The sequence below is a fragment of the Malaya genurostris genome, chromosome 3, assembly GCF_030247185.1.
Source record: "Malaya genurostris strain Urasoe2022 chromosome 3, Malgen_1.1, whole genome shotgun sequence".
Classification (NCBI taxonomy): domain Eukaryota; kingdom Metazoa; phylum Arthropoda; class Insecta; order Diptera; family Culicidae; genus Malaya; species Malaya genurostris.
The window spans coordinates 153,967,875-153,995,220 of record NC_080572.1 but is presented as its reverse complement, the minus strand read 5'-3'; the positions used below and the strand labels follow the sequence as shown (position 1 = coordinate 153,995,220).

The window sequence follows — 27,346 nt, the reverse complement described above, 5'->3', positions numbered from 1 at the left end:
CTAAAACAGCATTTAGCGTAGAACATGGGCACTACGTATTCCTTAGAATGCCATTCGGGCTCAGAAACGCACCATCAACCTTTCAACGTATGATGGATAATATTTTAAGAGAACACATAGGCATTAGAAGTCTCGTCTATATGGCCGACATCATCGTGTTCTCTACAAGCTCACAGAAACACATCGAAAACTCAACTAAAATATTTGAAAGCCTTAAGAAATTCAACATGAAAATCCAACTCGATAAGAGCGAATTTTTACAAAAAGAAGCAGCGTTCTTAGGGCACGTCGTCACACCAGATGGAGTAAAACCTAACCCAAGCAAAATCGAAGCTATTCAGAACTAGCCAATTCCCAATTCCCCAATTCCCATCGTGTTCTCTACAAGCTCACAGAAACACATCGAAAATTTAACTAAAATATTTGAAAGCCTTAAAAAATCCAACTCGATAAGAGCGAATTTTTACAAAAAGAAGCAGCGTTCTTAGGACACGTCGTCACACCAGATGGAGTAAAACCTAACCCAAGCAAAATCGAAGCTATTCAGAACTAGCCAATTCCCAATAACGAAAAAGAACTAAGAGGATTCCTTGGTTTATTAGGCTACTACCGGAAATTTATACGTGATTTTGCGAAGATTGCAAAACCCCTAACAAAATCACTCAGGAAAGGCGAGATAGTAACTTACTTCAAAGAATTCTTAGAAGCATTTGAATATTGCAAACAAATTCTAACAAGCAGCACAATTCTACAATACCCAGAGTTTGACAAACAGTTTATACTCCCCACAGACGCATCGAACGATGCAATAGGTGCTGTCCTCTCACAAGGACAAATTGGCAGCGATAGGCCAGTTGCATACGCATCAAGGACTCTGACCAAGTCTGAGGAAAACCTGTCTGCAATTGAGAAAGAACTGCTAGCCATCGTTTAGGCCTGCAAGTATTTCCGCCCATATTAATTTGGCAAAAGGTTTGTAGTTTATACAGATCACCAACCTTTAACCTACGGACTTAATCTAAAACACCCAAGTAGCAAACTCGATGGAGGCTTCAACTAGAAGAATATGACTATGACATTCGCTATCGCCCAGGTAAACAAAATGTTGTGGCCGATGCATTATCAAGACTCTCACAGAGATAAATGCAAACGAAACAGATGAAGAAATCAACGACGAAAGCAACTCCGATGAAGCCACCATGCATTCAGCCGACACAGACGACAGCAAATTTGTTGGAATGACACTGAAACAGATCAACTGTTTTTCCAACCAAATTGTGCTGAAAATTGGTGTACTTGAATGCGATATACTAGAAGAGGTGTATCCCCGAGTTTTCAGAAGAACCATAACTAAGATCAACTTCGGGGTACCTACCATTTTGAGAATTTTTAAAGAATATATGGATATTCGGAAGCTAAATTGCATCCTCTGTCCAGAACGAATCATACCTACGATCCAAATTGTCTATAAGAACTACTTTAGCCAAAATAAAACCCTCCGGGTAATTACAATTCAGCACACAGAGGAATATGGGAGAACAATATTATACTATCACGGAACTTCTATTCCCAAAAATGGAACAGAAGATCCGCAAATATATCAAAGTATGCAAAATTTGCAACAAGAATAAATACGACCGACACCCATACAAAACAACTATTCATCAAACACCTGTTCCAAAAAGACCATTTGAAATCATTCATACGGACATCTTCATATCTCAACTGGACATATTTTTGACAGCAGTAGATAAATTCTCTAGATTCGGGATTATAATTCCTATAAAATCTCGAAGCATACAGGACATCAGGAAAGCTATCCTCAAAATTTTTAGCCTTTACGGCAAACCAAATCTCATAATTAGTGACAATGAACCGGCCATTAAATCAGCAGAAATTCGAGGCCTACTAAACGACCTCGATATTCAAGTACACTTCACACCAGTAAACCACAGCAAAACAAATGGAATCGTCGAACGATTCCACTCTATTCTCTCGGAAAATTTCAGATGTGTTAAAAGAAGACATAAAGATCTGTCACCAAAAGAAATCTACAGAATTTCATGCACTCTGTATAACGAAACTATACATTCGGCCACAAAAAATAAAACCCCGGGAAATCTTTTATGCAATCCGAGATAACGAGGAAAGACCACTGAACATGGAAGAAATAATAGCCAAATGAAGTAAACTGTATGACGAGGTTATCCTTCAACTTCAGAAGACCCAACAGAAAGACTGCAACCAACAAAATAACCGGCGAGAGGAACAACCATCTCTCGAAAACAATCAGCAGGTTAATGTAAGAAAACAAGGAGTTAGAAATAAAACCGATGAAAAGTACTCTAAGGTACGAGTCAATGAAGATAGAATTAAAACTTTCGTCGATGACTCGAATCGTAGATTACACAAAGAAAATATGAAACGCATATATTAACTGTAAATTTCTCTTCCCACAGGAGAAGCGTAAACTACACGGCCATCACAAGGAATCTAACAAATAATATACCCGTTCTTTTAATTTCAGATGAATCCAAACAAAGCAATCCTTATCCTCACCCTGTACTATATTCACGCCTCACCATCCACAAGTTCCCAATCTATCCGCATTACCAACCTGGACAAAAATCCCGGACTCCTCACCTTACAAGACGGAAGAAGCTTCTTGAAACTGGGAGAATATCAACTCTTTCACATAATTGACCTCGAAAGGTACGAACTCATTTTCAGGAAACTTCTCACCAACATCAAAGGACTCGAAAACTTTGGGAATTTCAGCATAATGACGATTACCTTACACTCAAAATTTATCATTCTAGTACAAATTTGATGAAAGCCTTTATCCAAAAATTAGAACCAAACGTGGACTACTAAATTTTGTGGGCACAGGTATAAAGGGAATAACGGGTAATCTAGACAACAACGACCTTATCGAAATATCACAGACCATCCAAAACCTTCAAGTTAGTAACAAAATACTGATTAACGAAAATAATGAGCAATGGCAAATCAACATACAACTACAGAATATGATCAATAAAATAATTCTCGAATTAGACATCCAACAAAATCAACCAAAAAGAAATATTATCGTAGCACGTTATGAAAATGAAGTTAAGAAAAACTTCATACTTCATCCAACCTTTAGAATCAATTTCAATCTTGATCAACTTAAAACTCATCTAGAAGACATAGCCGAAGCCGTCAAATTTGCCAAACTAAAAATCATTTCTAAACATATCCTCTCTACATTCGTACCCGAGTGTTCGATTTGTGCACACGCGCGTTATTATAGTCGACATCGGTGAAGGTGCTTATCTCAGCAAGGGCTGTAGTATAAGCATTGTATTGTAACAACGAGAATAGTGGCTTTTACTCAGCAAGCTTTGTGTATTGATTCCGCGTTGGAAACAGCAGTGGACTCTATTGTTCAACCAAGCAGTGTCGGACAATAACACATTTTTATTGTTTGCCGCCTACGAGCCTGCCGGTCAAAACAGATCAAGGTCACGCTGAGGAATCAGGAGGAATATATCACCTAACAGCTCATCGTGTCATACTAGCTAAGTACTTTTTTAAACTTTTTTTTCTGATTTTCTATCTTTTTCACTTCTGTCTATCTTTATTGTTAAAAGTGCGGGAGATTCTACTCCCGCACATTATAAAAAAATGTCCGCTAGTGACGTCACCAGCGCCCCGGAGGAGGAACATATAGATCGCAAAGGCGAAGAGCATCTAATGTCCGACTCTGAATACGATATTTATCGGACAACCTCGCTCCCTCGCCTGAGAAACCTCCCCTTCGTCGTAAGGCTTACCAGGACGATGGTTCGGGGGGCCCGTGGGTTGTGTACTTCCGGCCTATATCGAAACCTCTTAGAGTAATGAATATTGCTCGGGACCTGACGAAACACTACTCGGCAGTAAAGCATATGGACAAAGTGTCGCCAAATAAATTGCGCGTTGTTGTGTCCGACGTGAAGCAAGCAAATGAGATTGCTGCCGACGAGCTTTTCACGAGGGAGTACCGCGTGTACATCCCGTCACATGTGGTGGAGATCGACGGTGTGGTACGGGACGAGAGTCTGACAATCGAAGATCTGTTGAAGGATGGGGAAGGCCGCTTCAAAAACCCCGGCCTTCAGCCAGTGAAAATATTGGAGTGAAAGCAATTGCGCTCCAAGTCGATAGACGGTAAATTTTACCCATCAGACTCATTTCGCGTGACCTTTACCGGAACTGCACTTCCAAGTTATTTGGTAGTGGGAGGGGTTCGTCTACCTGTTCGGATGTACATACCACGACTAATGCACTGCTCGAATTGCAAAAAGTTTGGGCACACGGCAAACTTCTGCTGCAATAAACCGCGATGCGGTAAATGTGGGGAAGATCATGAAGACAATTCCTGTAGCAAGACCGCCAATAAGTGCATTTACTGTAGCGAAAGTCTTCATGATCTCTCGGTGTGTCCAATATACATACAGCGGGAAGAAAAGCTCAAACGATCCGTGAAAGAGCGTCAGAGACATAACTGGATGTCGTGAATACGAAAACAACTGACATGTTCCTTAACACTTCCGAATATCAATTAGTTGATCAATTGTATGAATTATGCAAGAATTCCCCTTTGCACATTTTTCGCAAAAACAAAGAAGGCTTCACTTTTTGTTGAGAGACTTGTTTCTACCTGATTTCGTTTGTAGCTATTTCACTAATGGGCGGTCCTAACGGAGCCATTAGAACGGCTGATTTTGTGCAATGCTCTCCACCGTTGTTTTTCCCAATGCTAATGACTGGCAGCTGTGACGTAATCGCTCTTGTCGAAAGCGTGCAGACGACACAAAACACATCTGCTCGCAATGGCGATTCAATCCAAACTAATTCAAGTTTTGTTGAGAGGCTTGTTTCTACCTGTTTTCGTTTGTAGCCTTTTCACTAATGGGCGGTCCTAACGGCTATAAAAGTAGCCGCATACAGAATTTTAATGTCGAATATATCATTTCGGATTTGCATAATTTATTGAAAGAAACTATCAATATGCTGTAGGGATTCGTTTCCAGCATTCAGAAGAGTCAAATTGCGTAATTCTCTACGACATTAAACTCTGGAACATTTTTCGCGAAAAAAGGCTTCACTTGATCTCGATTACTGTGAATTTCACACAGCGAAAATTGCACAAATCTAAGCAAACTGTTCTTGATTTGCAGTAAACTGAGGATATTTCCCTATGATTTGCGAACAACAAATCCTAATAGTTCTTTATAAAACTTTTAGAGCCATTAGAACGGCTGATTTTATGCAATGCTCTCCGCCGTTGTTTTTTCCCAATGCTAATGACTGGCAGCTGTGACGTAATCGCTCTTGTCGAAAGCGAAACTAGCTGTGCAGACGACACAAAACACATCTGCTCGCAGTGGCGATAGAATCCAAACTGATTGAATTTTTGTTAAGAGATTTCCTTTTATGTGATTTCGTTTGTAGCTTTTTCACTAATGGGCGGTCCTAACGGCTATAAAAATAGCCGCATACAGAATTTTAATGTCGATTATTTCATTTCGGATTTGCATAATTCATTGAAAGAAACTATCAATATGTTGTAGGGATTCGTTTCTAGCATTCACAAGGACCAAATTGAGGAACTCACTGCGATATTCACCACTTTTCGGAACATATTTCCCGGACGATTTGTTGTACAGCAGCAATTTTGTTCTCTTGCTTAGAACGCGTTCTGATTGGCTGGTGTTGACATGGATCAAATGAGACAGGTTTTTCAATAGTGTACTATTGAAATACTTCAATGCCTTTGCTATACACGTTTAAATTGAAAAATTTCGATTCTATTGGTAGTTAGATTATATAAATCCTTTCACAGATCACTGAGCTATGAGCTTTAAAAATACGAGAAAGGCAAACGCGCCTTATGAATTATCCTCTTTGATACTCGTTTATACCAAACATTTCAGAAAAGTTTAATTTTGAATTATTTGAGACTATGTCACAAAACTGAAAATTTTATCATAAAATTGTGATCATATTTCCGATAGCATGTCGCAAGAATTATGTTGATTCATTAGATACAACAATAGATATTCACGATCAAAAACTTATCACTCTCTCAGAGGGTAAATTTTGAAAAGGCACCCCATAGTAAAGTAAGTCGTATTCACGACAAAAACAGTACAATCGAACCCTGAGAACCCGTTTGCTCTCTTGCCAGTAGACGAAGATATCTCTGACGACCCCGGCGAAGGACCATCTTAATCATTTACTGAAGGAAGCAGGAAAAGACCAAACATTCGCTATCCCCCAGGTAAACAAAATGTTGTGGCCGACGCATTATCAAGACTCCCTACAGAGATAAATGCAAACGAAACAGATGAAGAAATCAACGACGAAAGCAACTCCGATGAAGCCACCATGCATTCAGCCGACACAGACGACAGCAAATTTGTTGGAATGACACTGAAACAGATGAGTGAACCGAATTAACAAAAGCTACCGCCACCACTGCGAAAGTATACAATTATTGTTGACTGAAGGCAGTGCAAAATTCGACCTTAGTTACGAGAACTTAAAGGTTTTCCTAAGGAGCAAGACAATAATAATGTGGAAGAACTTTTACACTGGTATTCTAAATGGCGCACGCTTTTTACGAATGCGCTAGAAGAAGGCTATACCTTCTTATGTGATTTTCGGTGAGGAAACAAGAATTTCGTGTAAATCACTTGTTAACTATGATATTCAGTTGGTTATATGCCAACATTGCCCAAAAGCTGTTCACTACTGTAAGGCATGTGATAAACTGGACAAGAAAACAACCCCAGTACATCTGTGACAGCCATCAGCAACAATGACACTATCTCAATGAAACCAACTGTAGAACAAGGTACGCCAGCTACAGCTAACAGCACACCCAATCTTTGAACAAACGTAAGCAATAACGATGATTCCACCAACAGTGAAACCAAACCAATAGACTGGAGCGTGAATAGCGAGCCACTACTTCTCCTTCATTCGCAGGATATCAAAGTAAGCGCCTCTCCTCCAAGGAAGAAAAAGACAACGATATGCAGCATTAAAAAAATTGCTTTGCGGCTACGTTAAGCCAAAGAGTCTAAATAAAACCATCTTCGAAAAAAATTAAAAATCAGGAATTTCATTTGACAGCCCGAAGAGGTGGTCTAGACGATGTAGCATTAGGAAAATAATGAACGAAAATAAACCGTTCCTCAATTTGGTGTAGTGCCAATGTATAGCAGGTATGGATTAATAAATTTGTATGCACACCGAGATAAGCCGCACTTCAAGCCAAATAAGAAAAGGAAATAAAAGATTCTCTCACCAATAACGGAGAGATTGAAGGATTTCTATGAATGAGCGATCCCAGACATTGGATACTACAATATACATGCCTTTTCCGTTGTATGTTCATGTTTTGTATATAATAATAAACATAATATTACTGTATTTGAAATTTCGTCTTACCAAAATGTTGGGGATTGAATGGCTTTGGAGTTCCTTCGACTTCGTCACTAAATGAAACGGATTTCTCAAACGAAACGGTTTTATCTAGAAATGGAAAAGCTCACAAATCATAATAAGAAGCAATGGATTTTTTGACAACCTGAACGGTATTGATTGTTGTTGTTGATTTGATGTTGAGGTTTCTGTGTTAACGCTTTCTGCACGAGGCCTGTGAGATTGGCTAGCTGCCTTTCCATATGCTCAACCCGAAATCGATGCAAATCTTCCGACCTGAAAATAAAATTATTCATGTTGTACTTATTCAGAAGTTTTTTAACCTTTTTTGTATAACATATAAAGCTGTTCTAATAGAATAATGATGCCAATACAATAATGTAATGTCTTTCACATATTACGGGCAAAAGTATGCGCTTGATTTTCTCTGAGATGACAAAACAAGTTTTTAAAAACTTAAAATAATAAGAAAAGGCTTAGTTTTTCATATAACGCTATTGATTTTTTCCGGTTTCGATTTATATTGAAATATGAGTTAAACTTAAATTATTAAGATTTAAATTGGGTGTTCAGCCACAAGTGGTGATTTTTCCACTATATTATATACATGACTTGGTTACCATATTACCATTAAGACATCATTTGCTTCCGCAATTCTTTGATTTTTATGTAAACCTACTTGTATTGTGTAATGGGGAAAAGGAATTTATATATTAACTTACTAACTAATAGAGATAGCGAATGCGCTGAAGCCTACGTTTGTGTGTTCGTGCACTGCTCCGCCAAACAGGGACTGCGTATTCAATTGCGGGGTAGATGATTTGTTTATAGACAGCCATCTGATTCTTCAGGCACAGTTTAGATGTTCTACAAATCAGCGGATACAGAGACCTAATGAGTATGCTGCATTTTTGAACGATTTTGTCAACATGTGACCTGAATATCAGATGTATGTCAAAGGTGAGTCCTAGATAGATAACTTCATCGGACCATTGAATGACCTCATCACCGAATCGTATTCTGCATTCGTCTGATGGAACAAGTTTTGGAGATCTTGAATGTGGAAAAAAGATGACCTGAGTTTTTGCAGCATTGATCACAATTTTCCAGCTTGTAAAATATTCCGTTAAAGCGTCCAGACCTGTCTGTAGTTTATTCTTCAGAGCATTAATGACACGACCTTTGTAAAGAATGGCAGTATCATCAGCAAATTGTGACAGAACACCACCACCCGGAAGAGGTGGGATGTCTGATGTGAAAATGTTGTATAGAATGGGACCTAGGATACTTCCGTGGGGTACACCAGCAGGAATAGTAAATCTTTCAGAAAATGCATTATTCAGGGAAACCTGGAATGCTCTATCTGCAAGATAATTTTTGATAATTTTAATAAGATACATGGGAAAATTATACCGATGCAGTTTGAACACCAGTCCATCGTACCACACATTATCGAATGCCTTTTCAATATCCAATATTGCCATGGCAGTCGTTTTGGACACTGATTTGTTTTGCTGGATGACGTTGTTAACCCTTGTGAGTTGGTGGATGGTGGATCTTCCTTTCCGGAACCCAAACTGTTCTTCCAGTAATATATCCTGTTCATCTGCGAAAGCAAGAATTCGCCGTTGTATTGACTTTTCAAACAGCTTGGATAGGGCAGAGAGTAAGCTGACGGGCCGATTGCTCTGGGAAAAGGAAGGATCTTTCCCTGGTTTCAAAACTGGGATAACTTTAGCTAACTTCAACTTTGAAGGGAAGTAACCAAGCTCCCAGCACCTGTTAAAAATTTTAGCTAAGAAGACAAATGAGCGAATACTCAAATGTTTCAGCTCAATGTTGAATGTGTTGTCGAAGCCGGGGGCCTTCATGTTTTTGGATTTTTTCACAATAGCCATCAGCTCATTCGCAGTGACTCTACTTTCCTCAGGATCCAAGCTGTCTGAATGGTCAACCTCAGCTACGCTATCAGCAACGGCTCTTTCATGTGGACTAACAATGTTAAGTCCTAAATTGTGAGAACACACAAACTACTGGTCTAGCGCATTTGCCTTCTCTACTGGTGTGATTAAAGGTATTCCTTCAGCTGCGTCCTGGGGTGACATCAAAGGAGGAATAGGCTTCGGTTTTTTCTTAAGCACCTTCGTTAAGGACCAGAAGTGCTTTGAATGTGGGAGAATTTCTCGAAGCTTCTGCTGGATGTTCCTGTTGCGAAGCTCAGTTATCCTTTCCTGGATTATCCTAGTTAAGTTGTTATAAGAAGTCTTCCTATCTAGGATGCCAGTTCGTTGATACTGCCTCCGGTAGATATTTCGAAGTCGGATGAGTTTCTTGGTGACACTGTCAATTTGAAGAGAGGAACTCGGCATATGTTGTACTGGAACCGTCCTATCACGAGCGACTGTGATTGAATGCTGGAAGGAAGATAGGGCTGCATCGATTTCCATCGGGGAATCAAGTGGCAAATCGATATTAATAAGTTGGTCGGCGATTTGTTGAAATTGGACCCAATCGGTGCGATAATAGTTCCTCCGAGGTTGAATAGGCACTGTTTCTGGTGAAATTCCCAACGTCAATATTACTGGAAAGTGGTCAGAAGAGAGCTCGTTGAAGACAACCGGAAATAAAAATAGAAATTTCAGGTTTAAGATGAGTTTCAGTTAAAATAGCAATATCGGTATTCTACTCTTGAAGAAAGTCGGACAATTCAGCAGTTTTGTTCCTGAGTGAGCAAGCATTCCAATTTACTATAACCAACTCATTATATTGCATATTCGATGATGAATTTGCCTAAGGCGTTGATTTGATCTAACCGCGTTCTGCAGTTTCGTAGTTTTGTTGTCATTGTTTCAAAAATGACGATCAGTTGTTCAGCAGAGAATAAATCACCAGAGTCCTCTTCGGTGGGAGCCGTGAGAAATTAATTTCATCCTTCTGTGGAACATTCTTGTGCGTTGATTGTTTACGGGACGCCTGTTGTCGAATTTTTGTGAACTCAGCACGTTTGGGACACGATTTGATAGTAGATGGATGGTCATCATCACAGTTCACACATTTTACAGCGATGTCATCTAGTAGGCAATCGTTGGTATTGTGTGATTCGGCACATTTCCCGCACCGACTTTTCATGTGGCAATTCCTCGCTCCATGGCCGTAGTTTAAACAGTTCGTGCACTGTGTGACATCCCGATGTACCGGTTTATACTTTTGCCATTCGGTGATTATGTGAAATAACGATTAAATCGTTTTCAGTTGACTCATGGTGATGGAGCCCTTCTCCAGATGAACCAAGTAGAGTTGATCTCGATACTTTTTGTCCGTATTATGTCGCTTCATTTTAAACACCATCATAGGCTTTAGTCCAGCCTCCGACAGTGCCTGCTTTAGTTCGGCTTCCATCATGTCGGGTAGTCCTCGAAGTACAACCTTCATAGGTTTGTTGGCGGCAATATCGTGTGTGAAGTATTCCGCTTTTGTCTGCTTCAGGTACAATTCCACTCCTTTGTAGTGGTTCAAAGCCGGAACAGTTATTTTGTAGTCTTCAGTACATAAACGGATTGTTGCCTGTAGTCTTTTGCTGATCAGTGTGTTGAAATCCGAGCGTAGAGTTGGTGGGAAGCCCTTCAGATAGAAAGGCGGCATTTTTTCCTTCTTCTGCAGTTCCTCTTTGACATCAACTGGCAGTTCAGCATATTGGTTTTTACTCAGCAAACGGTCGTTTACCTGTACATCACTTGGCTTCAGACGCTTAGCATCCTTTGGATCCTTCTCGGATCTATGGCGCGTTTTACCCATAGCTTGGGTAGGTAGACAACTGCTAATAAAAAATAAAACAAAATCGAAATTAGTTGTAGTAGGTTATTCGTCTATACACATCGAGTGTTAGATGACGAATGTTGTCTTTATTTTACATTCCTTAAACTATATATCCATGAATCTTATGGTAAAATAATGAAAATGTTGCACGACATGCAGTGCAACATTTATTGTTATCTCCCTTTCTCCTTAGGTGCTGACGTTACCATTCGTCTGCACGGGTAAACAAATTCCTATCTACCTCACTACTACATAGAATTTGGTATTCAATGTTGCACTTGCATTTCGCGCTATCCTTCTCTGTTCCCTATCGCGTACCGACGATTTCAGAACTTGTTGGTCTTTGTCGGCACGGGTAATCAATTCACATTTCTACTAGACTCAAAAACATGACCGTCGCCAGACTACCCTTTCATTCTTTTATTACAGTCCTTTCGGGAATTACGTATTCAATTGTTTTATTACCACAACCTTCCGAGAGCTGATTTGAACGATATTCATTAATGTTCCTTTTCGGGCAATTGTTTATGTTTGTCCCTTCGCATTTCGTCATGGTCTTTGCTAATTAATTTTACTATTGCCATCGGCACCAGATTACCTGGCGTCTCGACCCAACTTAAGCTTCCTTTGCTATTTGAATTAGTGCTTATTGATGTACATGGGATGCGAGTATTGATGGAAAAATTAATAGCTCTCACGACTGCGCTGGAAACGCCTTATCGGTTCAAATCGCTTCTCGATCATAGTGCTCCTTTAAGCACGTTGTTTTTTGGTTGATAAATAAATTTATTAATGCCAGTGCAACTGACGCAAACTCTACGCTCGACACCCAGCATGTTATTTCCTTCATTGATTATGGTATTGTAGTGTTCCACAAAAGTGAGCTTGAAGTCTAAGATTACTCCTAAATCTCTTACAATTTTACATTTCTCTACAAGTTGATTTCCTAGATGTATGTTTATGGATATAGTTCATTTTTTCTACTGAAAGTTATTTAGTTACATTTTTGCCTTTCTCATATAGAAAGGTTATGCAATCACTGTGAAAACCGAGGACCGGAGGGTCGATTGTCATACACCATTCGACTCAGTTCATCGAGTACGCAAAATGTGTGTGTGTGTATGTGCGTATGTGTGTATGTAACGCTTTTTTACACTAACTTTTTTCGGAGATGGCTGAACCGTTTTTAACATATTTAGATTAAAATGAAAGATCTTGTGGTCCCATACAAAATTCCTGAATATTATTGGATCCGACTATCGGTTCCGGAATTATGGGGTAAAATGTGCAAAACAATGAAAATATGTGTTCTAACTTTTCTCAGAGATGGCTGAACCGATTCTCACAAACTTAGATTCAAATAAAAGGTCTTTTGGTCACATACAAAATTGCTGAATATTATTTGTATCCGACTTCCGGTTCCGGAGTAATGGTTACCCAACAAAAAAAAATTAAAATATGTTTTCTAACTTTTCTCATAGATGTTTAAATGAAAGGTTCTGTAATCCCACACGAAATTCCTGAATTTCATCCGGATCCGGAAATATAGGGTAAAGTGTGTTAAAAATTTTATACTATCATTGAAAAGAGCGAAAAACCGTTAAAAGTTTTTTAAATCGACCTAAAATCTTCAACAATTGATAGTTTTCATCAGTAGACGGTCAAACAAAACGATTTCGGTTATTCTTTTGAGAATCGAAGAAAATTATTTTGAAGAACACCACAGTATTATATATGTTAGTATAGTTGATATGAGAAAGGCATCATTACACCACTAGGTGGATTAAAACAGGTTTTTTACATTGAATTGAAGTAGACTTTTGCTGCACCAAATGTGGAATAAATTGATTTCGTTCTGTAATATTACAGTGTCGTTGATATTTTTAATGTCCATGAAGAGCTTTTCTAAACCTACTTGTATTGTGTAATGGGGAAAAGGAACTTATATACTAACTTACTAACTAATACAGAGAGGGCATCGATTCAGTTGAAGATTGCATCGATTTTGTCGGAATTTGTTTATAATATTATGTGACATTATATCTAATGGTTCTACACACTTAAAACCTTTTCTTGAGCTCGGCATAATAAAATGCCGAAACTGATCAGCAACACCTAAATTTGCTGATTGCTCAGTAATCAATACGCATGTTTCTGAACTTCGTTAAATGCATTCACTGATATTTCGGTAAAATGCTTCACTTTGCCGAAATTTGGCATAATTGCTTGCTGAATTTATCAGTAAACAACAGATATGCCGACATCAGCAGAGACGTTTGCCGAGATTTCGGAATATGCGCTAGCTGTTGCCGAGATTCAGCACGACAGCTGTCATTTATTGCTGCGTTACATTTTCGCTTCGCATTGCGCGATTATTTTCTGATGAAATTCTCGAGTGAAAAAATGGATAATCTTCGAAGAAACGTGGAACCACTTGCAAGTAAAAATATTGAATGAATATAGTGACATGTCTCGCTTTATAAAAAGCGACTTTATCACACGGAGAACCCTTCGATCATAAAATTGCGATATCGCAGTTTTTGATTTTTGCGATAGTTGATTTAACTAATTTCTTTTTGATTCAGCCAATATGGTTTTTGATTTGCATATATTCAAGTAGTTGAAAAATATGTTGTTTTGAATGCTGTCAAATGCCGGAGACAGTTGAAAGCAAAACAATAATTGCAATGCAAAATCAACAACTTTTTTAGTTGAAATCTGTTTGCGTCGCTTCAAAATGTCAATAAAAACAACATCGATGGTTAAAGCATTTGGTGAAATTGTGTTCATTCGATTTGAGAAATTTATGATTCCATAACAAGTGTTTATTTAACAGCGGTGTTGTGATAAAGTTAACCTTGTTTAAGATGAAAAAGATTTGGTGTCAAATTAAAAAAAATGTTAATGAATGATCATCTCGTAATCTTTCAGGTATGCGCAAAAATTTTATGCTTCAAATTCGATCATTGATTTACTTCCAGCAGACTTTTTTACTTCCAGCTGTTTGATACCGATAATGATGTTCATGCATTAGCAATAAAACGCTTTTTGACAAGAATTTAATTTATAAAAGTAACAGGAGCGAAGGGTTTCAAACACACAGAACGCGCTGCAATTGAATGGCGCGTTTGAATTGTCGTCGCAAAATTCTAATTCCCAGCGGTTGATGCACCCAAGCTCATATAAATTGACTAAAATTATCAGTGCATAAGTTTAGTTTAACCGTTTGAAGGCATCATCTTTCAATACTCATTTTAGGTAAATTTAATATTTCGCTAATTTACTCGGGGCACTTTTGCTCCGGGCACTTTTGCTGATTAAAAACGTTTTTCTACATCAATCATTTCCGATCGAATCAGAAGTATATTTTTAGAATTTAGATCTTTACTGATCCCCACTTGACATGATCATGATCATACAAAAATCAAAATCACTTAGAGATCAGATCAGTTCTGATTTCGTAATGATAATTTATTCCTTGGTTAAGATCACTTGAAATCGGTGATTTTCCCATCCCTAGTGATATCACATGTCAATATAAAATACTGTTTATATTTTAACAACGATATTTATTTCATGAATCTCAACATTCCGAACTTATTTCAAATAGATCATGACGAGTATCAGTAAGTATATTTTGATTATTTTCGCAAATCAATAACATTGTTCGAGTTGATTCAACTATTTGTTTGCAATGTCTAAAACAAATAAAACCGATTTATTTTTCAACTAACAGAATTTTGTTTCAATAACAACACCAGTTATTTCAACTAAAATATTTGTTGAAATTGAAAGGTATGTGTCCTCACTAATTGACAGCATTTTTTTTTTCAACCCTCGTTTCTGCTAATCGAAAAACAAAAATGACAGTTTAGTTAAAACAACAATCGATTAGTTGTACCAAATTTTAACCAATCGAATTCAGAAAATCAACTAATATTCTGGTTGAAATGGGATCGCGGGTGGTTCCGTGCAGATCACATTATAAGGGAAAAACACCCAACACGGGGCTCAAAGAGTCCTCGAGGCAAAACTTTGGGGGATATGCGAAAAAATAACCCAATGCATGGACAAATTCAATAAATCAAAGTAAGTTTATTTTTTTAACAATACCGTATATGCATCATTAAATATTGAAAATTTTTGTATGTTTATTTTTATTTTCATATTTCCAGCTCGACTCAAGGTGGCCGCATCCGGAAACGCCACTTTTTATTATGTTACATGTTTTAAGGCAACAAATTTGTAAGCCTCCTTTAAGTGTTAATAAAATGAAATTTTGATCCTGAATGGTGTGTTTATAATGTTTAGAAATTACAAACAAAATTAATTGACTAGATTTCTAATTACTGATGATTCGGTAATTTGTTTTTTTTCATTTTTTCGTTTTATTGGATTGCCGAAAATTCAGCGAACGTTTCACTGAGCAAACAGTAAATCTTATGCTGGCGATTTCGGCAATATTTGACGTTTGTCAATTTTGAGGGTGCCTAGACGCTCAGTTATTTTATTTTTGCCGAGATGATTGCTGATTACTCGGCTGTGCGAATCTCGGCATTTTTTTGCCGAGACTCAGCTAAAAAATTTAAGTGTGTATATTTGTGAGTCTGTGTAACTCATTTGTACTAAACCAGGGAGGACGCTTCAAAATCATTTTCAGAATTTTATTCTGAATCCTTTGAAGCGTTTTCTTTCTGGTGGAACAACAACTTGACCAAATTGGTACTGCATAAAGCATGGCTGGTCTGAAAATTTGTTCATAAATTAATCATTTGTTTTTTAGACAGAGCTTAGAATTTTTGTTTATAAGAGGATATAAACATTGAATATATATATATATATATATATATATATATATATATATATATATATATATATATATATATATATATATATATATATATATATATATATATATATATATATATATATATATATATATATATATATATATATATATATATATATATATATACAAGGTGAGATGAAAAAACTGCAACAAAGTAAAACGCCATAATTTTTTCATTTTTTTTTAAATTTTATTGAATGAAAGCAAAAAATGTCGGAAATAACATCAAATTTGAGAATCGGTTTAGATTTGTTCGAATTGGCCACCTTTGGCACGAACTATGGCCTTCAAACGGCCAATGAAACCATCACACGCTACCCGAAAGTGGCTCTGCGGTATTTTGTCCCATTCTCGGCGAAGCGCTTGCTTGAGATGATCGACACTTTGGTATTTTTTAGTGCCAACCTTGCTTTCCAAAATACCCCAGGCACAATAGTCCAACGGATTGGCATCCGGAGATTTTGGTGGCCATTGTGCGGTGGAAATGAAGCGAGGAACCTCATTTCTTAACCATTCTTGGGTGGCGCGTGCTGAGTGCGATGGTGCTGAGTCCTGTTGGAATGTCCAAGGTCTGCGGCCGAAATGTTTGCGTGCCCAGGGCTTCAGAACTCCCTCCAAAATATTTTCGCGATAGATTTGCGCATTTATTTTGACCCCACGGTCGATGAATACGAGCGGCGAGCGACCATCGGCTGTTATGGCGGCCCACACCATCACCATGGCCGGCTTTTGAGTTCTGGTGGCCAACCGAAGTTGCAAATTTTCAGCTGACCTCTCTGGCAAGTAAACACGATCATTTTGTTTGTTTACAAACTGCTGGATAACGAATTGTTTCTCATCGGAGAAAACCAAATTCGGCAGTTCACCACTTTCGGCCAAGCGAAGCAACTCTTTAGCTTTTTCGAGTCTAACTTTTTTTTGCGCATCAGTAAGATCTTGCACTTTTTGGAACTTCAATGGCTTTAGTCCAAGCTCATTTTTCAATATTTGCCGAATGGCATATTGCGATATGTTCAGCTCACGAGCCATTTTTCGGCCACTGCGACGCGGATTTCGTTCAATTCGCTTCTTCACTTTTCGAACCATTTCTGCCGATGTTGCTGTTTTTTTTCGTCCACTTCCTTGACATCGGGCTACGCTACCAGTATCACGGTAACGAGCGATGGTACGAGACACAAAAGATTTATTCACTTTTAAATGCTGGAGGGCTCTAACGATAGCCACTTGTGGTTTTCCAGCCAAATGCAAAGCAATCACACTATCACACTTGAATTCCATCACAAATAACTTTTTTTCTGAAAAATTCCCACCAAAATGCTTTTGTGCGCTTGTAAATAATATAATGAGCTGTCACTAGAATAAATCTGACAGCTGTGGGACGAGCGGTTTAGAAATGACAGCAGTCTGAAGTTGGTTGCAGTTTTTTCATCTCACCTTGTATATATATATATATATATATATATATATATATATATATATATATATATATATATATATATATATATATATATATATATATATATATATATATATATATATATATATATATATATATATATATATATATATATATATATATATATATATATATATATATATATATATATATATATATATATATAACACTTTGCCTGGATTCCGTCAATGTGAGCCTTGAAAGTGAGTTTTTGTCATACGTTAAACCTGAGTATTTAGCTTGATCAGACCATGTCAATTCCGAGCCATTCAATTTGAGAATGTGATTATTGGTTGGTTTAAGAAAAGAAGCTCTTGGCTTATGAGGAAAGACAATTAATTGCGTTTTTGCTGCATTTGGTTTAATTTTCCATTTTAACAGATAATCACTGAGAATGTTTAAACTTCTTTGTAGGCGACTGCAGATCACTCTTAGATTTCTGCCTGTGACTAACAGACTAGTGTCGTCACAGAATAACGATTTCTGACAACCAACGGGTAGATTGGGAAGGTCAGAAGTGAAAATATTATACAAGATTGCAGATACGCTCGAACCCTGCGGAATACCTGCTCGTACGGGTAGCAATTCAGATTCACAATTCTGATAGCTAACCTGAAGATAAATAATTTTGAATCAGTTTGAACAAATAAATAGGAAACTGGAAATCAAACATTTTTGCTATTAAACCTTTGTGCCAAACACTGCCGAATACTTTTTCTATGTCTAGAAGAGCAACTCCAGTGGATAACCCAGAAGATATATTTGCTTTTATCATGTTCGCTACTCTTACAAGTTGATGAGTAGTTGAATGTTCATGACGAAATCCAAACTGCTCTGGTAAAAAAAATTGAATTCTCATTTATATGAGACATCATTCTCAACAAGATAATTTTTTCAAAAAGTTTACTGATAGAAGAAATTAAAGTAATTGGTCGATAACTTGATGTTTCTGCTGGGTTTTTATCAGGTTTGAAGATAGGAATTACTTTAGCGTTTTCCATCTCTTTGGGAAGCGAGCTAATTGAAAACACTTGTTAGAAATTTTAACCAAGAGTCTCATGGCAACATCGAGAAGATTTTTAATAAGAATATTAAAGATTCCACCATTACCAGGAGCCTTCATGTTTTTAAGTTTCCTAATAATTGACTTAATTTCATCAAAATTCGTCTCAATAATGTCATCTTGTAATAACACTTGAGTTGAAATATGATCATATTTCAGTGAGACTTCATTTTCAATAGGACTTACAACGTTCAAATTAAAATTGTGGACACTCTCGAACTGCTGAGCAAGTTTTTGAGCTTTTTCGCCATTTGTAAGAAGTATTTGATTTCCTTCCTTGAGAGCAGGAACTGGTTTCTGGGGTTTCTTAAGAACCTTAGAAAGTTTCCAGAAAGGTTTAGAATATGGTTTAATTTGTTTAACTTCTTTAGCGAAATTTTCATTTCGCAAAAGAGTAAATCTATGTTTAATTTCTTTTTGTAAATCCTTAACTATATTTTTTATAGCAGGATCACGAGAACGTTGATATTGTCGTCGACGTACATTCTTCAACCGAATGAGCAGTTGAAAATTGTCATCGATGATAGGAGAATTTAATTTAGTTTGAGCTTTGGGAATTGAAAGGTTTCTAGCTTCGATAACGTAATGATTCAAGTTATCAATTGCTGTGTCGATATCCGCAGAATTTTCTAAAATAGTTTCATGATCCACATGATTTTCAATGTGAGCTCTGTAATCCAACCAATTAGCTCTATGATAGTTGCATATAGAACTAATTGAATTGATTATAGCTTCGTTAGAAAGACTGAATGTTACAGGAAGATGATCTGAGTCAAAGTCAGCATGTGTAATCGGTTGACTACAAAGGTGACTTTGATCTGTTAGAACCAGATCAATTGTAGACGGGTGTTTCACGGAAGAGAAACAAGTCGGATTACTGGGATGAATAACTGTGAAGTAACCAGCTGAGAGTTAATTATGAAGTATTTTACCATTACTGTTATTTTGCCTACAATTCCTCTGGATATGCTTAGCATTTAAGTCCCCTATTACGAAAAATTTCGGTCGATATCTTGTGAGTTTTAGCAAATCGCCTTTGAAGAAATTTAATTGTTCGCCGGTGCATTGGAATGGCAAATATGCTTCAGCGTGGAATTTATTTCATATTCCATGAATGGTTTCAACTTCGATTCCCAAGCTCTCAATAACTTTAGTATTGAAAAAAGATAAAATTCGATGTTTAATTTGCCGTTGGACAATAATGTGGATTGCTTTTCAATTTGACATGTGGTTTAAGAAAAGTTTCTGTCACAATGGCAATATGAATTTTGTGAACTTTGAGAAAATTTTAAAATTCATCTTCACTCGATTTTAAAGATCGAGCATTCCAATTTAAAATATTCAAATAATTAATTAACATCACTGTTAAATTTTAAATTCATTATAATATTACTAGTTAACCCGTCGAACTTCGTTTCGCCCAACAATTATTTGTTCGAATTTATGTTTTCGGACATCACAATTGTCAAACGACTAAATGGTTAACGTTTCTCTCCGTTATTTTTCTGATTAACCCACAATGAATGGAATTCGACCCACATTCGCTTTAGCCCGAAAAAGAAATATCACCAAAAGTGAATGTGAAAATGTGAAATACTTCTGTTAAGCAAAAATTGAGCAAATGTACAGATTATCATCTCATCCTTTGAATTAAAATACTGAACAGAGATCCCTCACTAAGACTTCGACATAAAGGATATAAGGTTCCACGTTTTCTCTTCCAGATGTGATTCTTGCTTTCGGTAATCGATGAAGAAGCTCACTAACCAGAATTTTGTATTGATAAACCTAACAAAATGTTGAAGAGTTTCTCTTCTAGAGTTGTTCATTCGGTAGAGTAGGATATGTTTACAGTTTGTATTTAGTCCAAGTAACTAAAAGTTCGTAAAAAAAAGATTTCTGAAGAGCATTCTGGAGCCAATGCTCCTCGTTTTTAAGGAATTACTTATACTTGAATGTTCACCCGACGGAACAGAACAAACTTTGAAGCTTTTACAACTTTTAAGTAGTGAAATAGTTTTCTCAGAACTTGTTCTGTACATTCAAGTTGCCAAAAAGCGCCACGCGTACTTTAGAGCTCTAATAAAGTGAATATTTTTCAGGTACTGTGGAACTTCTGGTTGTTTGGAGAGACGACGCTTGAATTTTAATTTAATATTCTTTTATCTTACCAATTTTTCTATTATCTTACCAATTTGAACATTCTTCACAGAATATGAAATATAAAATGACGGTCTCGTTCCATTATGGTAATCATCTTGAACATTGATCTAAATGCAACTTATTATGTGCGCTTAGTGTAATTTAAATCATTAGATAGCAAAATGCAGTGAAAATCTCTTAGTTTGACCTTAGCGCTTCTACAGTACAATCTTTTCATTGATTCACTCAAAAATATTCTGATTAGTTGAACTCGCGCTCGCGATGACCAATACTATTCATCTGACTCCATTGAACACATTTCATCAACTGGTAAATGATATCAGAATCTTTCCTCCTGACTGAGCATTCCGTCATTGAGTCATTTGGCAAGCAATAATTTCGATACCCAATTAAGCACGTGGCTCGAAATGAAGAACCACATGAATCATGAATCGTTGCGCGCCAAAAGATTCTTTCAACGATCTAGTATTCCTTTCTTCGACGGCCAAACACTTATGCGATTTGTTATGCGCCAAACACCTATCGATGATCTAGCAACCATTGGCGACTTTTTCAGTGGAAAATTCCATTGTCTATACAAAACAACTTAATGGATTTTTCCCAATTTTCCGGCAAGTTTTCCTAATTTTTTTATGTACGAACCCGGTGGGGGTAAAAACTGATCAAACAAAAAAAGAATCATGTAAATCCGTCCATCCGTTCTCACGTGATGCGATTACAAAAAATGATCTCTGCATTTTTATATATATACTAGCTGACCCGTCGAACTTCGTCTCGCCCAAAAAAATATTTGTTTAAATTTATGTTTTCGGACAGCAGAATTGTCAAACGACTAAGTGGTTAACGTTTCTCTCCTTTATTTTTCTGATTACTAAACCTGCAATCAACGGAATTCGACACACATTCGCTTTAGCTCAAAACGAAATATCACAAAAATTAATGTGAAATTGTACTTCTGTTAAGCAAAAATTGACAGACCGATGTACAGATGTATCATCTCATCCTTCGAATCAATGCACTGAACAGAGATCCCTCTCTACTGGATTCGACATAAAAGGAAAAGTTCCTCTTCTAGAGTTGTTCATTCGATAGAATAGGATATATTTACAATTTGTATTTAGCCCAAGTAATCAAAAGCTCGTGGAAAAGATTTGGCTTAAGCAGCATACAAAGCATTCTGAGCAATCCGTTTTTAAGGAATTACTCATTACCGATGCAACAGAAAAACTTTGAAGCAGTTCCTTGTGCAGCTTTTAAGCAGTGAGAAAGTTTTCACAGAACTTGTTATGTTCCTCCAAGTTGCCAAAAATTGCCACGCGTACTTTAGAGCTCTAATAAAATGGATATTTTTGGTTGCTTGGAGAGAAGACGCTTAAATTTTAATTTGAAATTGAACTTACCAATTTGAACAATCTTCACAGAGAATAAAATTTGAAATGGCAGTCTCAATCCATTATGGTAATCATTTTGAACATTGGTATCTAATTGCCACTTATTATGTGCGCTTAGTGTAATCTAAATCATTAGAAAGCAAAATGCAAAGAAAATCTTTTAGTTTGACCTTAGTACTTCTAAAGCACAACCTTTCTATTGATGCATTCAAAAATTTTCTGATTTGGTAAACTCACGCCCACGATGTCCAATATTATTCATCTGTCTCCATTGCATTCAAACCATCAACTGATAAATGATATCAGAACTTTTTCTCATACCGGCAGCGGTTTTCTAAAACAGTCATATGCATTCCGTCATTGAATCATTTGGCAAGCAAAAATTTCGATACCCTATAAGCACGTGGTTCGAAATGACAAATCACATCACAACAAAATCTCCACACAAGACAACTCGTTGCGCGCCAAAAGATTCTTCCAACGATCTAGCATTCCTTTCTTCGACGGCCAAACACTTATGCAATTCGTTATGCGCCAAACACCTATTGATGATCTAGCAAGCATAGGCACCTTTTTCAACGGAAAATTCCATTTTCCATACAAAACAACTTCAAGGATTTTTCCCAATTTTCCGGCAAGTTTTCCCAATTTTTTTAATGTACGATCCGATTAGAAATGCTTCAAAAAGTGATATGGTTGATATGGTAGGTAGATCATTTTATATTGAAGGAATATTGGTAGGTAGACTGCCATTAGAAGAAGATGATTTGGCCAATCTACCTATTAATAAATTGTGTTCGTTAGAAGATGAACTGAAAGGCGTTTTTATGTTTTGATTATTTACATTAGAAGAATAATCATTAAGTGGTAGTTTTCTACCTGTTACCAAAGCGTAATTGTCATTAGAAGAAGATGATGACGAGGTCGATCTACCTATCAATAAATTGTTTTCGTTAAAAGACGAATTGGAAGGCGTACCTGTTTTTTGTTTTAAATTCGAAAAAATAAAAGCCTTAGAAGAAATATGCGAGGCATTTGTAACTGTTTTTTTGATTTTCAGGTATGTTCTGTAAATTTAAGGTCGTTGATTTGACTTGTTGTCTAAGTGTGCGAGCGTTTAAATTTTTTTCGCTGACAGGACATTTCAAATAATTGGATTTATGATTTCCATCGCAATTTGAACATGAAAATTGATCAGTGGTTTCATTCTTTGGACAAACGTTTTTCGAATGCGATTTAGCATAATTCAAATTCAAACACCGTATGTCCATAGGACTGTTTTTGGCAACGACGACATTGCGTTGAGTTTGCAATACCATTATGTCGTTTAAAATGTTACCAATGAATTTAATGTTGGAAAAGAAACGAACTTTTTCTTAAATTTTCAAATTGTTTACATCACTTCGATTGAAGTGTATTAAGTAAAGTTCATGGAAAATTCCAGAGCGTGGTTTAGAAGTACCATTCGCTCTTTTTTCATAAGTATTACTTGGGAAGGTGCAAAACCAAGCAATTCATTTAGTTCATTTTTAATTTCATCAGTACTTTGACCATTTGATAAGCCTTTCAAGATAGCCTTGAAGGGTCTGTCTGATTTTATATCATATGAATAAAATTTATGAAGTTTCTCGGACAAATATCGAATAATACGTTCGTAATCTTCCAATCCATCAAGTAAGACTCGACATTCTCCTCTTCGTCCGATTTGAAATGAGACTTTTACTTCCATTAGAAAAGTAGAAAGCTCTGTACGGAATGCTTTAAAATCGGAAATCATCACCGTCACTGGTGGCATAGACTGTTGTTTCTTCCCAGAACAACAAGCGTCCATTTTGGGAATTTTTGAAGAATGTTCTTCTATGTCGCTTCAATCGGAATCAGGAAGGATCGCGTAAATATTGTTAGACGGCATAGAATCAACGGAAGAGAAATCCGTCCATTGTCTTTTATTTTTACATGCAGATTCTATAAGATCGTGAATTTTATTAGAAAAATGTTGAATAACGGATTGTGATTTATTCCGCATTGAATTATTTTTAGCCTTAGGCTTGTTGCCTTTCCGGTTGGACGCAGGCATTTTTGAAATGAAATTTTAAATTAAATTAACTAGGCTAAATTAGTCTTCGATTAGACTCCTACTTTGGAAAAGTCTTGATAAAGACCAATTTTGTGGTAGTCTTAACAGAGACTGATTATTTCGAAGAATAGTTCTTTGAATAGCTAGCCTTAAAAAAGGCTGATTAATTTCTTAGCCTTGAAAAATACTGTTAATATTACAATATAACTCTTTGTATAGCTTTGAGAAAGGCAGACTAATTGGTAGTCTTTAAAAAGACTGTTAGTGATTCAGGTAGCCTTGAAAAAGACTGAAGCCTTGAATCAATGAAACTCTAGGTAGCCAGATAAAAATTACAGGAGCCAAGAGCTATACGCGTGCGGTGCGAACGACTGTTCAACACCGACTGTCCATGAAGAGTTTCATGTAGTCTGCATATATAAGCAATTTTAGATTTTGAAGTATGAAGGAAATGTCGTTTTTATGTCAAATGGAGAGGAGAGACCCTAAGTGAGAACCCTGAGGTACGCCAGAAGTTACATTAATTGGTTCAGACAGTATGTTTTGGAAGCGAACTACCTGTACACAATTCGTTAAGTATGATTTGAGCCATTCCAGAAGAGTATGTTTTATGCCATATTTTTGTAGTTTTTGTAGAAGTAATGGAATGTCAATACGGTCGAAGGCTTTGCTAAAGTCAGTGTACAAAGTTTCTACGTAGTTGCCAGCGTCCATTGCATTCAGAGTGAATGTCAACAATTCTAAGAGATTTGTTGTAGTTGAGCGGCCTTTAAAAAAGCCATGTTGTTTGTTTGTTATTTCATTTTTTAGTTGATGAAAATGTTTACAATTTTTTCAAATAATTTTGGAATGCATGAGATAATGGCTATTCCACGGTAGTTCCGAATGCTAGATTTAAAATTAAATATTGGTACAAGAAAGGACGATTTACATGCTTTAGGAAAAGTACAATTATAAAGTGATAAGTTAAAAAGTAGTTGCAGTGGTAGTGTAAGTTATTCAGCAAGATTTTATAAGAATATTGGTGGTATACTGTCAGGTCAAGGCCCTTTTGAGGCGACTAAGTTTTTCAGTGCTGTCGAAATGTCATGTTCTGATAGATAGTTTACAGAGATGGAGTTGGAAAATGAAGGTATGAAAGAGAAGTATTCACGGTCACGGTCAGTTTCTAAATAAGATGTATATACTTCTTTAAAAAAAATTGCAAATTTCTGTACTTTTTTTCCCTACATGTTCGAGGTCCTTTTGAGATGGAAAATTGTTGCTTTTAGTTTAGTTTTTGTGTAGTTAAAAAAGTTCTTAAGACAAGTCTTTATTTCGTTTTCGAGCAATCCCAGGAATGAAATAGACGAAAAAGGTACAAAATCAGAATCGACCTTCTCCGATTTTGATGAAACTTTGCACATGACTTCAGTATGGCAAAGGTCCGACTCACGACTGATTTTTAAAAAGGGCGTATGTATTTTTGCATTTCACAAAAATTGCCATTTTAAAAATCGTTGTAACTCGGAAACCGTTGTAGGGAATCGATTGGGCACTCTAAAAAATATATACACTGAAAAAAATAATTCATTTTTTCTCAATAATTACAAAATAATCAGAAAAAGTTAAATAAAAAAATATCAGGGTTTTAATTTTTCTTCTAATGACTTTTACTTTAAAGCTGTTATTAAAACCTACAGATTGATGGCTATCCCATCCGTGCCTTTTGAAAAATGACGAAGTTACAGCTAAAACAGTTTACGGGTGAATGCAAATGATCAAGTTCTTCTCGTTGTAATTCGGGAACCGTTAATCGTAAAAAAAGTTGTAGGGAATCAATAGGGCACTCTAAAAAAATATATATGAAAAAAATATTTGATTTTTTCTCTCAATAATTTCAAAATGAATTAAAAAATAATAAATATAAAAAAATCAGGGTTTCTATTTTTTTTTGATAATTTTTTTTAAAGCTCTTAATAAAACGTACAGATTGATGGCTATCCGACCCGTGCCTTTTGAAAAATGAAGAAGTTACAGCTAAAACAATTCACAGATATATTCAAAATTTCAAGTTCTCGTTGAAAGATAATCATTTAAACAGTAGAATATTATTCTACAGGTTAAAGGCAATAAGTTTGTTCATGATGTCCTTTCTTCTAAAAGTAGCTGTTCTTGAGATAGATATTTAATTAAAACACCACTTTTTATATTTCCACGAATTGTTTATTTTCTTGCCATATCTACAATTATTGCATGTACATGAATAATTCTTAATTATATTTAAGGTTTTAAGTTTTTGAAAATTGTATGAGTACTACGTGCATCGTCATTCGACTACAGTCTTGTGAAGATTTTGGTTTCTGAAATCGGAACGAAAGAATGGTATTTCTGTGTGCTTGGAATCATTTTGGTATCCTTATAAACACTACTCCACTCGGTCACACCCCGTTCAAACACTTAAAGAACCCCGCTACCTTGCAATGCTTTATTTTATCAGCGTCATTATTTCTCAACGCATTCAATCACCTTCTTTATTATCGCAATTAAATTTTTATACACCTAACCGTCAATTACGAACCAGGAAATTATTTTTAGAAAGAGACACTAGAACAAATTATGCAAAATATAGCCCAATCAATCGAATAATGCGCCACTACAATCAATATTGCGAACATCTTGACCTTGGTATGTCCAAAAATGAAATGAAATTCCAGCTTAGTCGTAGAAATAATGCGTAGTATCTAAGTAAACATTGTAAACCATTTATATGTAGTCTACATTTGCTTGACGAAATAAATAAATAAAATAATGATGAATCATATCCTTCTAGTGGCACGTAACAAAAAGACATGGTCGTGAATGCATCTCGACGTCTCTGCTCTGCCCATTCATATAATTGTTTTGCAGTTGTGATTGGGTGTTCATGTAGTTTAGCCAAGCTTTCACGTCGTGCCATTCGCTTATTTTTTTCCCGAGTGCATTACATGGTCCTTTACCATGAAAAGTTGCAAAAAAATGCCACTCAGCATCAACGTTGCAAGGCAGCTCCGTCAGACATAAATATTGCTTT

At 36.4% G+C, this 27,346-nt stretch overlaps 1 protein-coding gene across 6 annotated transcripts in view; it reads right to left on the bottom strand.

The window, feature by feature from the left end:
• Positions 1-27,346, bottom strand: part of LOC131437439 (coiled-coil domain-containing protein AGAP005037) — a 993,236-nt gene that overhangs the window by 369,044 nt on the left and 596,846 nt on the right. For all 6 annotated transcript variants that reach the window (XM_058606791.1, XM_058606794.1, XM_058606793.1 and 3 more), the window contains 2 exons: positions 7,625-7,755; positions 7,486-7,569 (listed from right to left, as the gene is read on the bottom strand). In XM_058606791.1, coding sequence (XP_058462774.1) covers positions 7,486-7,569; positions 7,625-7,755 — 215 coding nt within the window. The remainder of the gene's footprint in view (positions 1-7,485; positions 7,570-7,624; positions 7,756-27,346) is intronic.